The 16,129-nt window shown below is 39.6% G+C and overlaps 1 protein-coding gene and 1 long non-coding RNA gene across 2 annotated transcripts in view; one reads left to right on the plus strand and one right to left on the minus strand.

Annotated features, from left to right (window-relative positions):
- Nucleotides 1-16,129, minus strand: part of LOC127938411 (exostosin-1-like) — a 309,435-nt gene that overhangs the window by 35,528 nt on the left and 257,778 nt on the right. Inside the window, exons 3-5 of the mRNA XM_052535006.1 lie at nucleotides 15,391-15,484; nucleotides 9,867-9,974; nucleotides 8,225-8,344 (exon numbers count right to left, since the gene is read on the minus strand). Of these exons, the coding sequence (XP_052390966.1) occupies nucleotides 8,225-8,344; nucleotides 9,867-9,974; nucleotides 15,391-15,484 (322 nt within the window). The remainder of the gene's footprint in view (nucleotides 1-8,224; nucleotides 8,345-9,866; nucleotides 9,975-15,390; nucleotides 15,485-16,129) is intronic.
- Nucleotides 1,925-7,757, plus strand: LOC127938412 (uncharacterized). The gene is made up of 3 exons (XR_008148714.1): nucleotides 1,925-2,325; nucleotides 2,508-2,585; nucleotides 6,956-7,757. It is a non-coding gene; the product is annotated as an uncharacterized LOC127938412 (long non-coding RNA).

Below are 16,129 nucleotides of genomic sequence, written 5' to 3' on the forward strand. Positions count from 1 at the left end.
TTAATGTTTTTTTTTTTTTTTTTTTTTTTTACAGATAAATACCAATGTATATAACTCCTCTTTTAGTTTGCTTGTATTTTTATTTCAATTATCAATTTGTGGAAAATAATTCAGATAGGAGGTCAAACATTCTAAAAAATTTGAACTACTAGCCTTCAAGTACAATAGGTCTGAAGATACTCATGAATTCATGAGTCAGTTCACAGTGCTTGAGTATTGTCTGTTATTGCATATAATAATTCATTCTCAGAAAGTAGATATGCCATGCATTGCAAGATTAGTTAAAATGTTCCAAATGCACCTGCAGACTACTTTTCCAGGCATGTTTTTCATCTTTAAATAGTGTATTTATCTTCTATTTAGTAAATTTACTATTTACTAATGCTTAACTAGTGATTCGTGGTGTGCAGTTATTATAAAGTGTTAAAAAGCAATTTAAAAGATGCATTTTGAAAAGGATTTGTTATTTATTGTAATATTATAAACATGAATTGATTACATTTTTACATACAGTTTTATATACAGTAAGTATATTTATAATTCGAAAAGTGCTTTTTATTCATTTTATTTTTTAGTTCATATGTTTAGAATTCATTTCTTAATTAAATTTAAGCTTCTCCATTTGAATGAAGTAGCACTCCTCAATAGCTGGGATCATGAAAAAAAAATTAATTTGCATGTAATGTTAATATTGTTTTCATGGTAATTTAAAGGATGTTTTTGTGAATTATAGTTTAAAGACAGATTTGGCATTCTTTCAGATAATTGCTTAATATCCAGTGTAAAATCTGGGTTTTAAATCAAAACCGGTTGAGTTCCGCTGCTTATTGTAGACAGTTTTAGGAATTACAGCAGTATATCTGATTCTGACCACTGTGGTGATATTTGGCGAATTTGGCGGAAATACTGCTTTCATCTGTCTGCTTTCTGAACCCATTTATAGTCAGTCATATTTCTAGCAGTGACATCTGGCAGATCTCAGTCTGGGCCTGCTATTAAAAGACTTGTCCAACACCTTGCTGAGCTGAAGAGGTACAGAAACACAGCACAAAATTTCCATTGCATCTAGCTGACCAAGGCTGACCTGTACCCCAAGAGAAACTTCTCAAAGAGATGTGTGAGGGAGTGAGTGAGGCAATGTTTGAGTAAATCCATCTGCATTTGTATGTGTGTTGGAGAAGTCTGGAAAAGACCAAGTGCGTTTGATCATGGCAGGTATAATCTTCTTTTGTGTGAAAGCAACTCTTGTTGAAAGCTTTTGAAGAAAATAGAAGACATCAGAGACGAAGAGAGATGGAGAGAACAACAAATGAGCGAGGGTGAGACAGAGATGGAGACAAAAACAACAACAACAACAAAAATACACAGACACACATGATCGGCGTTAACTTAACAAATTATACTGAGTGGAACTCCTGCAGATTTTATAGAAGAGTATTGAGACTCATGATTTAAACTATACATAAATTTCATGAAAAGTATGGTTATATCTGAAAATAGCCATACTTTAACTTACAATGCCTTATTATTAAGCAATGCCTTTTTAAAGTGTGCTTAATTGTTTTAAATGTACACTTCTAATGTGCAGTCTAAATAAATGAATAAATAAATAAAATACTTGCAGATCATACAATATGATTTTATCAAATAAAATGCCACTTAAGCATATAAAGAAAGTCCACTTTCTTTAAATTGTTTCTTAAAACAAATCAAGTACACTTTAAAAAAAGTACAAATGCACATGTAAAGTACTTGATTATAATTTTAATTGTAGAGTTTATACATTTAATTGAATTCATTTAATATATTTTAAATGCATCATATTGCAATTTCATCATTACAATTGTAATCACAAATATGTTTAAATAAATGACATACAAGTTACTAGCATGTATTTTGGTTTACCATTTGGCTGTAACATTATTTCAAATGCATTATAGTAATTGAAATCTTTATATTCAGTTTTCACATAAGTACTGTAACAAGTCAGTCAGGCTCATCAATCAGCTACAGCTACAGCGCACTCCCTCACCATAGTGTTAATCACCAGCACCTGTTCACCATCAACCCATCAGCTCACCTCCACATAAAAGCACACACCTCAGTTTCCCAAGTTATCCGATCTTGTAGCTGAATAGCGGAATCACTCCTGTTGTTAAGCTACCTGCATTGACTCACTACAAACCTTGCCGCTTACCTCTCATTGATTCCTTCTCCTAGACTTCTGTATTTTTTTCAAGTGTCTCTCCATCATTCCTCCTGATGAGTCCTGAGTGTCTCCTATGATCCCTTCTCCAAGCACTCCTCTCCAGCGTGAACCCTGAGGTATGTGCAACGTGTCTGTCTTCCTGGTCACCCCACCAACAGCTCTGTAAATTCCCAAATACCCCATCCTGTCAGTCAAGCCAGAATCAGCGATATCATCAAACTATCTTCTCTGCATATCTCCCGTGCTCAACTCCAATTCACTTCCAATAAGTCTAACTCACTTTTACCTTCTGTTTCAGAGTCCGTGTGTTACAGAAGATTGTACCACTACAGAAGATGAGCAAGCCAGACCCGTGTCAGCTGGTGGATTCGTTAAGGTGAGTGTTACAACCGAACACCCCTCCTCCAGTCACCCCGGTCCTGTCTCAACCAGTACAAATACAACTACTTCCGGGTACCCACCTCAAGTGCTGTGTTCGAGCACTGTCCCCAGACCAGCGCCCTTCACTGGCGCAGCGGAGAATTGCAACGGGTTCCTCATCCAATGCTCTCTTGCCATTCACACCCGGCCTCAACTATATCCTTCTGAACACACTAAAATCGCAATTGTAATCTCGACTCTCACAGATCCCACACTTTGTTGGACTGAAACCATCTGGTCACAAGCTGGTGCTGCAACACAAATCTATGAAAACCTCATTACACATTTCTGGGAAGTGTTTAGAACCACTAAAGGCGATTCATCAATTGGTGAGCAAATACCACCTTAAACAAGGCAAAATGTCTATGCATGAGAATACCCTACAGTTCAGAAACCTAGCATCCGCCAGTGGATGGAACGAAGCATCGTTGATCACCTTTCGTCAAGGTCTAGAACATGGACATCCAACTGGCGACGTTTGATGATTTCCAAGGCCTAAAAGTTTTATTCAGCATGCCACCAGATGTGCAATTTGTATACAATCTTGTCTCCAGGGGTGCTTCTCAATTCTTATTTGTGCATCCTCGTTTCCTTTCCTCGTGTCTTAGCTCCACCTCTTCTTCTACTTGAATCAAGTGAAATGATTTATCCTCATTCCCTTCAACATTACTTCAAAGTGTCATCAGCTGTGATTAAAGGCATCTGCCCTTATGTTGTTAAAGTTTGTTAATTAAGACATTCATAATCAATATTAATAAAGCAAGATGCCCTGTTTGAAATATGACATGCATGGTTTATTTGAAGTGAAAAGGTAACATATAAATAAAATTTATTACAACAGATGTGAAGGGGGAGGAGAATTTATATGTGCGTCACGTTAAGTCGATAAAAGACTTCTGCATAGGATACACCTGTGTATCCTCGCTTATCGCTCCTCAGGAAGCCTCCTCCCTCCTCGCCTCCTCGTGGTGCAATTTGAGAATTGAGATGTCCTTTTAAGATGGCTGTGCTCGATCGGTTTCTGGGTCATAGGATGGAGAACGGAGGAGCAAGGAGACGAGGAGGGATATTGAGAAGCACCCCCGGAGTGCTCACCAGCCAGCCCAACAACCCGTTACCACCGTGCCGATACCCAGACCCCTCAAGAAACTGATCCAGAACCCATGCAGACTGACTCCAACTGCTTAACGCCCAAAGAATGTCAAAGACGGGTGACCCAAGGCTTATGCCTATATTGTGGCATGAGTGGCCATCATATCCTCACCTGTCCCCTTCGCCCTCCTCGACTTGTGGTGAGTTTCTTAAAACCAACACCTATCAAGATAAACCCATTCACCACTACTGCCCAACTTACTGCTGCTCACGTCACTATTACAGTTACCACCCGCCTCGACTCAGGAACTTCGTCTCAGGGAACCTCTGCCGTCAGCTTCAACCACCGACCAAATAGTCTCGATCACAGGCAAACCATTGAGCCAGAGGCACATCCGATTCAGCGTGGGTCCTGTCCAATAAATGCTTGGTGTCCTGCACACCGAATCCATCAATCTCCTAGTCCTCGAAGGCTCAACAGCCGATATTATTCTGGGTCATCCCTGGCTGGTGCAGCACAACCCCCTCATCTCCTGGTCATCTGGCGAAATCCTATGGTGGGGTGACCAGTGTTTTCCATCATGCTTCCCCAATCATCCAGCTCCACTGAATCCACCTCCAGAGACCTTACCCCTTAACACCACCTCCATCGAAAGTCCCTTGGGAAAATGATCCATCAACATCCCCACTTGTTACAAGGAATTCCACGATGTCTTCTGCCCTCACAAAGAGTCTGCCTCCTCACCGCCCCTGAGATTGTGCGATTTATCTGATTCCGGGTGAGCCAGTGCCTCCTGGGAAAATCTACCCCCTATCCTTACCAGATCAGAAAGCCATGGAGGAGTATTAGGAGGAAGCCCTTAAACAAGGCTACAATTTACAATCAAATTCCCCTGCTGCTTCCAGCTTTTTCTCCGTGGGGAAGAAGGACGGAGGTTTGCGGCCCTGCATAGATTATTGTGCACTAAATCAGATCACCAAGTTCCAGTATCCTCTTCCCCCTCATCTCAGCCGCTCTGGAACAGCTCAGAGGAGCCACCATATTTACCAAGCTAGACCTACACAGTGCATTTAATCTCATCTGCATTTGCAAAGGAGATGAGTGGAAGACGGCGTTCCTGAACCCTATTGGCCACTACAAATACCGGGTCATGCCGAATGGCCTCGTCAATGTCCCTTCCCTCTTTCAAGACTTCATGCTCCATGCGTATCTCAACCGTTTTGTGATTGTATATATTGATGACATCCTGATTTACTCCCGGAGCCTCGCCGAACATCGCGTGCATGGAAGAACCGTCCTCTTCAAATTCAGAGAATTCCACCTCTTCCTTAAGGCTGAAAAATTTACATTTCATCAATCTTCCGATCACTTCCTGGGTTTCATAATCAATGAAACTGGTATCCACATGGACGAGGGGACGATTGAAGCAATCACCTCCTGGCCACAACCATCAACCGTCAAAGAACTCCAATGCTTCCTAGGATTTGCAAATTTCTACCATCGATTCATCAGGAATTACAGCACCATCACTAGTCCTATAACCAATCTCCTCCGTAACAAGCCCATGTCTCTGTCCTGGACTCCAGCCACCACCAAAGCCTTCACCCTGAAACAAGCTTTCACCACCGCTCCCCTCCTAGTACATCCGGATCCAGAACTTCCCTTCGTGGTAGAAGTGGATGCCTCCATCACCAGATTGGGAGCGTTCCTCTCCCATTGGAAGGGCTCCCTTTCTCAACTCCATCTTCTTCAGGAAGCTAAGCCCGGCGGAGAGAAATTATGACATTGGAAACAGTGAGCTACTAGCCATTAAGCTAGCACTGGAAGAATGGCGACACTGGCTAGAGGGTGAGGCTCATCCATTTACTGTCCTCACAGACCATAAGAACTTACAGTACCTTAGTGAAGCAATATGGCGGAATCCTCGCCAAGCTAGATGGGCACTTTTCTTCACCAGATTAAATTTCTTGATCTCTTACAGACCTGGACCTCGAAACATCAAGGCCGATGCCCTGTCCTGACTCTATGGCCCCAAATAAGGTGTGGATGACCCTGAAAGTTTAATACCCACTCAACTTATTGCCAGCCCAATTCAATGGTCCTCACTGCCAGTCGCCGCAGAAGTCGCTCCTGCTGCTCTTCCAGGCTGCCCCCAGGATATCGGTATGTCCCACATGCAACACCAATGCACTGCTCTCATTCTAACCACCCATACATCCATAGGCATTGGCCACCCTGGAGCTGATGCAACTCTCTCGCTGCTCAAAGACCACTTCTGGTGGCCCAACATGGCAGCTGACATCAGAAGATTTGTCCGCAGATGTGGATCTCTAAGTGCATCTCTAAGAGTCCCATCATCTACCTGTTGGTAAAGTTCATCCACTACCCATTCCCAACCGTCCTTGGTCACACCTAGGAGTGGACTTCATCACGTATATGCCTCCATCTGACGGTAACACCTGTATCCTAGTAATAGTAGATAGATTCTCTAAATCCTGCCGCCTCATTCCCCTGCAGGGTCTGCCCACAGCCCTGGAGACTGCAGAGCCCCTCTTCAATTGGATATTCCACCCGTCTGGTCTCCCAGAGAAAATTTTGTCAGACCATAGACCCCAGTTCATCTCCTGTGTATGGAAGGCTTTCTTTTTCTCTCCTAGGTGTGACCGTAAGCCTCTCATCTGGTTACCACACACCCAATCAATTGGTCAAACAGAGCCAGGTTTCCAGGTTTCTCCAGAGTTTTTGCCATGGCCACCAGGAATCCTGGAACTAGTTTCTTGGCTGGGCCGAGTATGCCCAGAACTCCCTCCGCCAACCATCCACAGGGCTAACACCTTTCCAATGCGTACTCTGTTACCAACCCCCTCTCTTCCCCTAGTCAGGGGACCCCTCTGATGTTCCCGCTGTAGATTACTGGTTCAGGGAGAGCGAGAGATTCTGGGCTGAGGCTCACCACCACGTCCAACGGGCAGTGCGCAGACAGATGATGGCAAACAACCTTCATAGGGCAACCACTCCGACCTACCGACCCAGGCAGAAGGTATGGCTGTCCACCCGAGACATCAGACTGGGCCGGGCCTGCCGGAAACTTAGTCCAAGATTCGTCAGCCCCTTCACAATCCTGGAACAGATCAATCCTGTCACTTGCAAGCTCCAACTCCCTCCACAATATAAAATTCACTCCACCTTCCATGTATCCTTACTAAAACCTTTCCACCCTCCTGTTTCCACAGAGCCTGACCGGACAGAGGAGCCCCCTCTCCCATTACTCCTGGAGGAAGGAGCCACCTATAAGGTCAAGGAAATCCTGGAATCCCAGCGGCGTGGTGGTAAACTTGAGTACCTAGTCGACTGGGAAGGATATGGCCTGGAAGAATGATCCTGGGTCCCAAGAGACAATATTCTTGATCCCACACTCCTGAAGGAATTCCACACGGCCCATCCAGATCGTCCAGCCCCTCGGGGCAGAGGGATACCACCACTCCGTCGGGGTGTTTGGCATTCAGGCACGGGCCCTGGAGGAGGGGGTACTGTCACAATTCGGTCAGGCTCATCAATCAGCCACTCACAGCACACTCCCTCACCAGAATACTAATCACCAGCACCTGTTCACCATCAACCCATCAGCTCACCTCTACATAAAAGCACACACCTCAGTTTCCCAAGTTGTCCGATCTCGTAGCTGCATAGCGGAATCACTCCTGTTGTTTAGATACCTGCATTGACTCACTACAAACCTTGCTACTTACCTCTCATTGATTCCTTCTCCTAGACTCCTTTGTTTCTCCAGTGTCTATCCATCATTCCTCCCGAGTGTCTCCTACGATCCCTTCTCCAAGCACTCCTTTCCAGCATGAACCCTGAGGTGTGTGCAACGTGTCTGTCTTCCTGGTCACCCCACCGACAGCTCTGTAAATTCCCAAATACCCCATCCTGTCAGTCAAGTCAGAATCAGTGATATCATCAAACTATCTCCTCTGCATATCTCCCATGCTCAACTCAAATTCAATTCCAATAAACCTAACTCATTTTTGCCTTCTGTCTCAGAGCCCATGTGTTACAAGTACATTCTTTTAAATACCTTATATTTCAACTGATGAATGATGAAGACCTGGACAACTAATCAAAATCCTACTTTAAAGTGTGAAATGCAATTATGATAGAAAAACATTAATACGAACACTATTATAGTTATTATACTTTTCGTTTTTTTGGTGTGAATGGGCCTTAAGAAAGAGTTACAAGTTTATTTCACACAAAAACAACAATTCTGCCATCAGAATAACTTATTTTGTGAAAATATTTTTATTTTATTTTTTTGCAATGAAAACGATGAGTGAGTAAATGATGACCGTTTGGTTAAACTCGCCTTTTTAGGTGAAAAAAAAGAAGAAAACTGTACATATGACATCAGGCAGCTGGCAGGCCCTCATTCACATGTTTCTCCCAGTATGACTCGTTTGGAAGCATCACATCTCTTTCTGGTGTAAGTGAGGACTAACCTCTAATGTGGTTAAGACTATCTTTGTGACGGAGGAGAAGTAGGCATCCCACAGGAACTGAGTCTGCTGCCGCAGTGCCAGGATTCTGTCTGAACCCACAGACCTGGTGATAGATGGAATCTGAGAGAGAGAGAGAGAGAGAGAGAGAGAGAGAGGGAGATAAACAGATGTATTGTGTGTTTGTGTATTCAAGGATGCTTTAGTGGTTATTAGCAGTTTGTTCAACAGTCCAACTTATGAGCTGTATTATTCTACCCACCTTGGGACTGAGTTTTCCAAAATTTTACTGAAATGTTTAGTATTTTATCAAGATTATACAAAAAAATACAGGAGTTGGGCTAACATCCTCAATTACACTGTGACAGATTAATAGAACAATCCTATCTGAAATATCAGACAAACTGTGTATGTGTGAACGGTGTATACTGTAATTTCATTTATGTGGCTTGAAGTTGCCTTCAGATACCACAAAGGAGCTTAAGACTCTTAGACATGACATTTTCTCCGTTCTCTCCAGAGTAAAATGCTTATTCAGCTTCAAAACTGTGGTGGCATTTTGAACACTAATATGTCCAAGAGATGGAACACAAAACAGCTATTAATAAACTCCACATATTAAAAGAAATATAACTGTTCACGTCATACACAAAAGGTTTTCACACTTTTCTTTGGGGATTTTAGAGATGTTGTTGTAACATCTTTTAACATATCTACAAACTTTTATATATATACAGTATATATAGATATATATTTTACAGGCACTTAGTATTTCACAGTCTTGTTTTTTTTCCCCCTTATTTTGTTATTAATTTGTTATTTATATATCTAACATAAATAGCAGAGAAAAAAGATACGCTGTCAACTCCAAACAAAGTGAATATTCTCCATATAATATTTTTTTATGATTTACTTTGGAACCTAGTGCAATGACAATATGAAGATAAATTGTATATTTTAAAAAAGTTATCTTTATAACATGGAGCTTTATATTTACAATTATTCTTTATGAAAATTATTTTATGAAGGAGGTAGCTTTGTATTTGGTGTCCAGAAATATTTAGAACATATTTGTCCTACACTTTGACATTAATGGGTTAATAACACATTGCAGTCATTGGTGAAATGTGGGTATTTGAATGTGTGTGTGTGTGTGTAGCCTAAATTGCCATTCATTACAGCATTAAATGCTACCAGAAAAAAAGTACCTTTTTAAAAGTTAGAAGAGACCTAATTAATTGTGTCATGCTAAAATATATCAGTATTCTCTTCAAATGGAAGATAATTGCTCCATATATATTTTTGGAAAACAGTGAATTGGTTTGATTGATTAAGGTGTGATATAATTTTTCTGGCTCTTAAAACATCATGGGATTTTTTATTTATTTTTTTCTGTTTTTATCTCATGGGAATTTTAGCAGCATTTAATTAAAGCTCCCTTTAGAAAAATGTGGAAAAGAGCAGGATTTTCAGTTTGCTATTAAGATGAATGATAGGGCTCTTAAAACAGATTGCATAGTAATGTGATCTCATTATTATAAAGAAGAATATGTGTTTGTTAGTGTCTTGGGGGGATTGTACACTGATGGTCTGAACCGAATGTGTCTGTGTGTGCGTGTGCGTGTGTGTGTGTGTGTGTGTGTACCTGCAGCAATAATCTCTCATCTCCAATGATGGCAGCTTTACTCCAGTCAATGACCTCTGAGAAGGGCAGCTCCCATCCGTTACTTAGCAGTACAGGAATACAGGCTGCCTGTAGAACACACACACACACACACATATCAAATCAACTACCACTAACAACTGTACAACACTTTCACAGTGTTCATTTCAATCGATAAACTGTTGTCAAAATGAACACTGACACCTCGAATTAATGTCATTTCTATTTCTTTCTTTTTTTTTTTCATCTACCAATAGCTAGTAGATAACATGTTCTAACAGATTCAGAAGATCCCACCGACTTCCATTACAGGTCAAAAAATTTGCATATTGGATAAAAGTTTTTTATTTTTATTAGTCATTATTTTCCATTATGTAATGATAAAAATTCAACTTTCATATATTTTAGATTCATTGCACACCAACTGAAATATTTCAGGTCTTTTATTGTTTTAATACTGAAGATTTTGGCATACAGCTCATGAAAACCCCAAATTCCTATCTCCAAAAATTAGCATATCATGAAAAGGTTCTCTAAACGAGCTATTAACCTAATCATCTGAATCAATTAATTAACTCTAAACACCTGCAAAAGAATCCTGAGGCTTTTAAAAACTCCCAGCCTGGTTCATTAATCAAAACCGCAATCATGGGTAAGACTGCCGACCTGACTGCTGTCCAGAAGGCCATCATTGACACCCTCAAACGAGAGGGTAAGACACAGAAAGAAATTTCTGAACGAATAGGCTGTTCCCAGAGTGCTGTATCAAGGCACCTCAGTGGGAGGTCTGTGGGAAGGAAAAAGTGTGGCAAAAAACGCTGCACAATGAGAAGAGGTGACCGGACTCTGAGGAAGATTGTGGAGAAGGACCAATTCCAGACCTTGGGAGACATGCGGAAGCAGTGGACTGAGTCTGGAGTAGAAACATCCAGAGCCACCGTGCACAGGCGTGTGCAGGGAATGGGCTACAGAGCAGCAGCACTGGACTGTTGCTCAGTGGTCCAAAGTACTTTTTTCAGATGAAAGGAAATATTGCATGTCATTCGTAAGTCAAGGTGCCAGAGTCTGGAGGAAGACTGGGGAGAAGGAAATGCCAAAATGCCTGAAGTCCAGTGTCAAGTACCCACAGTCAGTGATGGTCTGGGGTGACATGTCAGCTGCTGGTGTTGGTCCACTGTGTTTTATCAAGGGTAGGGTCAATGCAGCTAGCTATCAGGAGATTTTGGAGCACTTCATGCTTCCATCTGCTGAAAAGCTTTATGGGGATGAAGATTTCGTTTTTCAGCACGACCTGGCACCTGCTCACAGTGCCAAAACCATTGGTAAATGGTTTACTGACCATGGTATTACTGTGCTCAATTGGCCTGCCAACTCTCCTGACCTGAACCCCATAGAGAATCTGTGGGATATTTGAAGAGAAAGTTGAGAGACGCAAGACCCAACACTCTGGATGAGCTTAAGGCCGCTATCGAAGCATCCTGGGCCTCCATAACACCTCAGCAGTGCCACAGGCTGATTGCCTCCATGCCACGCTGCATTGAAGCAGTCATTTCTGCAAAAGGATATCCCCGACCAAGTATTGAGTGCATAACTGAACATAATTATTTGAAGGTTGACTTTTTTTGTATTAAAAACACTTTTCCTTTATTGGTCGGATGAAATATGCTAATTTTTTGAGATAGGAATTTTGGGTTTTCACGAGCTGTATGCCAAAATCATCAGTATTAAAACAATAAAAGACCTGAAATATTTCAGTTGGTGTGCAATGAATCTAAAATATATGAAAGTTAAATTTTTATCATTACATTATGGAAAATAATGAACTTTTATCCAATATGCTATTTTTTTGAGAAGGACCTGCATATGGAGGAAAAATACAATAGTAGTCGAACCGAAACTGGTTAACTAATGTTCTTCAAAACATCTTATTTTGTGTTCCACAGCAAACAGAAACTCAAACATATTTTAATATAGATGAATAAATTCTGTATTTTTTATAAAAAAAAAATTTAATAATAAATTTATCTTAATCGTGTTAGTTATGGTTTCTTGCACCACAACTGTCATATATTTTTATGGTAATTTTTAAGACTTTAAATAACGGTTTCTTTTTGTCAAAGGGTGTGGTTCTTTTCATAATAAGCTGCAAAGTGGACCAAACTGTATATATGACATTGTGACAGAATCTCAAAGCAACATGTGCTGAAATTTGGAACTGAATGACTAAGGTCAGAATGACATGAATAAAACCAAGCCACATATTTTAAATGCAAAGAACCAGAAAGTGCACAATGTTCGGCTACTTTCCTTCAATTTACACGCCTTGTATAACAATATATTCCTCTGGTGTTCAAGAGTTGAAATGCATTTCCTGTTTTCATGTTATTCTGATTATAGGGTTGAGTATGGTAATCCCACCCGACCTTTCACAGAAACACCTTCCTTCCTTCCACACGCACACACATACATGGTCACACAGTCCAAACTCCATGTTTAAATGGAGATGGTTGACAACAGAAGGACTGCCCCACATGCACCAGCTCTAAAAACCTTTTGATGTCACTTTTCAAAGTGCTCCCATCAGAAAGCACAACACAGGGAGCCACTGCTTCACACAACTGCTGGAGAGATGTGAAAAATACTGAGTTTACCTCCCATATCTGACTGACAAATATCCGTTTTGACTGGCTTAAGATGGGAACGTCTTCAGTGGCAGCATGTGGACACATTTTTATTAATCCACTTTTTGATTTTATGCAACTCTTTAGAGGATGGAACATTTCTCAAAAAGTGAACTTCATAATTATTAGATGCTTTTCAGAGATTAAGTAACACATCATCAACTGCTACAAATATGCAATTGCAGTCACTTACAAATGTCTGTTTTTACATCTTAATTACATTTTACAGTCCCTCCAGAAAAATGTGATTATGCGATCGCGTGATTTAATTCATAATCAGCCAAGGGCCGCATATTTATGCAGGGTCGCATTTTTTCAAATACGCCACACTTTCGCCGCATAAATTGCCGATTTCAGGAAGCAAAATATGCGGAGGTAGCATGATTTCATAATAATAATAATTTTCGTTGCAAAAAAGTCACATATATCTTAGCAGAAAGTTAAAAAAATGTTGCATTTACTTCACACAAGTAAATCACAATTATTTTCCAATGGGAACCTTATGAAGTGACGTAATTGCGCGTCGTGAACATCATCTGTGAAGCCCGCGATGAAACCAGGGTGAAGGACGCAAATCATTCTCATCTGCCAACAAAAATAAGCGCAAAAGACCACGAAAAGCAGTTACCCGGTGTGTTACATGACAGTGGGGGCAAATTATTTTGAGAGAGGGATGAGGATGAGGATGGCAAATGATAGGCCAGTGTTAGGCTACGCAGTTAGTTTTCATTTTCACAGTGGACTGTTGTAGTTTCATTCAGAAGTTGATGCACCTCTACAGTTGTAAGATTGTACTTTTTTGTTACAGAATAGTACCAAAACCTTACAGTTGTAAGTATATTCGTAGTATGTAAAATGATTTACGTAGCAGTAAGAGATTGCACTTTGCAATTACTGTAAAACAGCATTTGTATATTTGTGTGTATATTTTATTTGTATTCATTTTTACAGAAGTTGTTGAATATTCCTTTTGTAAAGCTAGAGAACTTGTTTGACTCAATGTTTTGTAAGTTTGAGCCATGTGTTAATTAAGGTCTGAAATAAAACAGAATGAGAACTTAAATATTCTGTGATTTAGTATGCTTGCTTATCATAGGAAGTCATAAGAAATGACTCATTACAGTAAGGTAGTAGCCTAGTGAGAACAGGGTGTTGGGAGGGGGGGGGGTCACCTTTTTTTCTCTTTTTCATCAAATCGCAGTTGTTTGCAAGTTCCCGCAATTTCATCGCATAAGATTGCAAAAATATATCGCAAATTCCATCACATTTTTTAAGAAAACCTGGCGATTTTTTCCCGCAACAATCACAAAAATAATCCGGGTTTTTCTGGAGGGACTGATTTTACATCTTGTTAGTAATATACACTAAATGTACCACAAAGCCTTATTACTCTCACAGTCAGTTCACGTTAAATGACTCTTATTTTGATCTTATTCTGATCGTATACTCTCTTGAGTAGATATTTATTTTATTTAAGTAATTATTTCACAATCGCTAAAATAGTATGTTCTATATAGTATGACCGTGTGTGGTATATGAATGAAATCTCGATGTACTACATTTGCCATGTTGTCATGAAATAGTAAGGTGTCCATCATATGCACACTTCAGAAACTCGCCGGAAGTAGAAAGTCATCTGGGTACTTTTTGCATAATATTTTACGAATGCTGTAAATTTGAACATACTTTTGTCACATACAGTTTTTCCACCTACTACTATAAAGTAGAGAAGTGTACATTTTTTTGTGTTTCCATGAGTTCCTGTATCTTCTCTTTGGTTGCCATAGTTACACTTATGTTCCACACCTGTCTCTAGTTTGGTTCATTACTATGTATTTAAACCCTGCTCATTCTGCTGTTCTGTGGTGGTTACTGTCTTTGCTGTTGCATTTGTCTTTTGCATTCTTCAGTTGAATTTCTTGTTGTCATTTTATTTTAACAAAATTAATTTAAGCTGCATTTAGCTCCACTCTCAGTGCCTGCCTGCAGCTATGACAACTATTGTGTTTTTAACTATTATTTATTAAATGTTTTATTCATTTTTTTTCTTCCATTTACCAACATTCTTTACACAGAAAAAAATGGGTATGTACCTACGATGCATTCATTTAATAATAATAATAATAATAATAATAATAATAATAATAATAATAATAATAATAATAAATACATTACTAAACTTAAAATGTTCCAAAATAATATTTATTAATTTATTCAAACTCTCTGTTCATCTAAAAATTCCCCATGTGCAGCACTAACTGATTCTGCTTTATGACAATCGGTTATTAATATATTAAGCTAAAGTTTAATCTCATTCTTTCTGCATCTCTTCTCATATGTGTTGTTGACTTGTAGGCTGCTTTTCACAAACTTTACTGTTCACAGAACAGCTCAACCCATCAAACTTAGAATATAATGATTGCTTAATAAATAAAGTATATTGCACAAAAACTATGTTGGTAGACACAGTGAACTGCATTTTTTTCCTATAAGAAGGACTTTTGACTGCATCATTAGGTGATTCTCCAAACTACCCCAGGGTAGAGAGCACAACTAATGAATAACCACACACACACTGAGAGATATAAATAGAGCAGGAGAGAGAGAGAGAGAGAGAGAGAGAGGATTATTAATAGTTCTCTTCACCTCTCCTCTTCAATATAAGAGTCATCTCTGGGTGTTTTTGAAAAGATGACAGAATGTCAATATCAATAACCTCTACGTCAGGGTAGTGCAACCTCAGGGCTCCAAACGGCTGAGCCTTAAAAACATTCAGGCCAATCAAAAACAACTGTTATGAAAAGAAGCATGGAAGAGTCACCAACCTGCAGGGCCTCTAGAAAGCGGAAGGACCCGAGCCGCCTGCCCCGAGGAACAAGGCAAAAACTGGAGTTGTGTAGCAGCTCTTGGTAATCAAACCTGTGGACACAAACATAAACCAGAAAAATTCAGAAATCAGTATCTGCTCACTAAAAATGGATACAAAGGCTTCTTTACATTTGCTCCTCAACTTTCATAAACTTTTCATTGTTAACCTTGAAAAAAAGCTGAGACTGATTTACATACTGGCACATACTCATACACCAAACGCACACACAAGTGGTCAAATGTGGACAGGGCTAATGGTGAAAACAATCTCTAAATCACCAAACAGCATTCATTCATGTCCACAACCACACAACCATCAACATTATTGTTCAACAAAATACTTACAGTAAAAATATACTATAGGCCAATGGTTCTCTTAAAAAAAAAAAAAAAAAAAAAAAAAAACTGTATATATATATATATATATATATATATATATATATATATATATATATATATATATATATATATATATATATATATATGGTAAACTGGACCTGGAAAACTTAAACCGGTGATGCAGCTCATCCAATCAGATATTGGATTCTGATGTGTTTTACTATATTTCTTCTGGCATATTATATTAAAATCACACAATAAACATACTGGGAGTGAAAAATCAAGATGAAGCTGAAGATGGAGGGGTGACAGTGAGTGAGCCTGTTATTTGCTCTCTCCTTCTGTTCTGAGAGTCAG

The sequence above is a fragment of the Carassius gibelio genome, chromosome A20 (assembly GCF_023724105.1).
Source record: "Carassius gibelio isolate Cgi1373 ecotype wild population from Czech Republic chromosome A20, carGib1.2-hapl.c, whole genome shotgun sequence".
NCBI lineage: Eukaryota > Metazoa > Chordata > Actinopteri > Cypriniformes > Cyprinidae > Carassius > Carassius gibelio.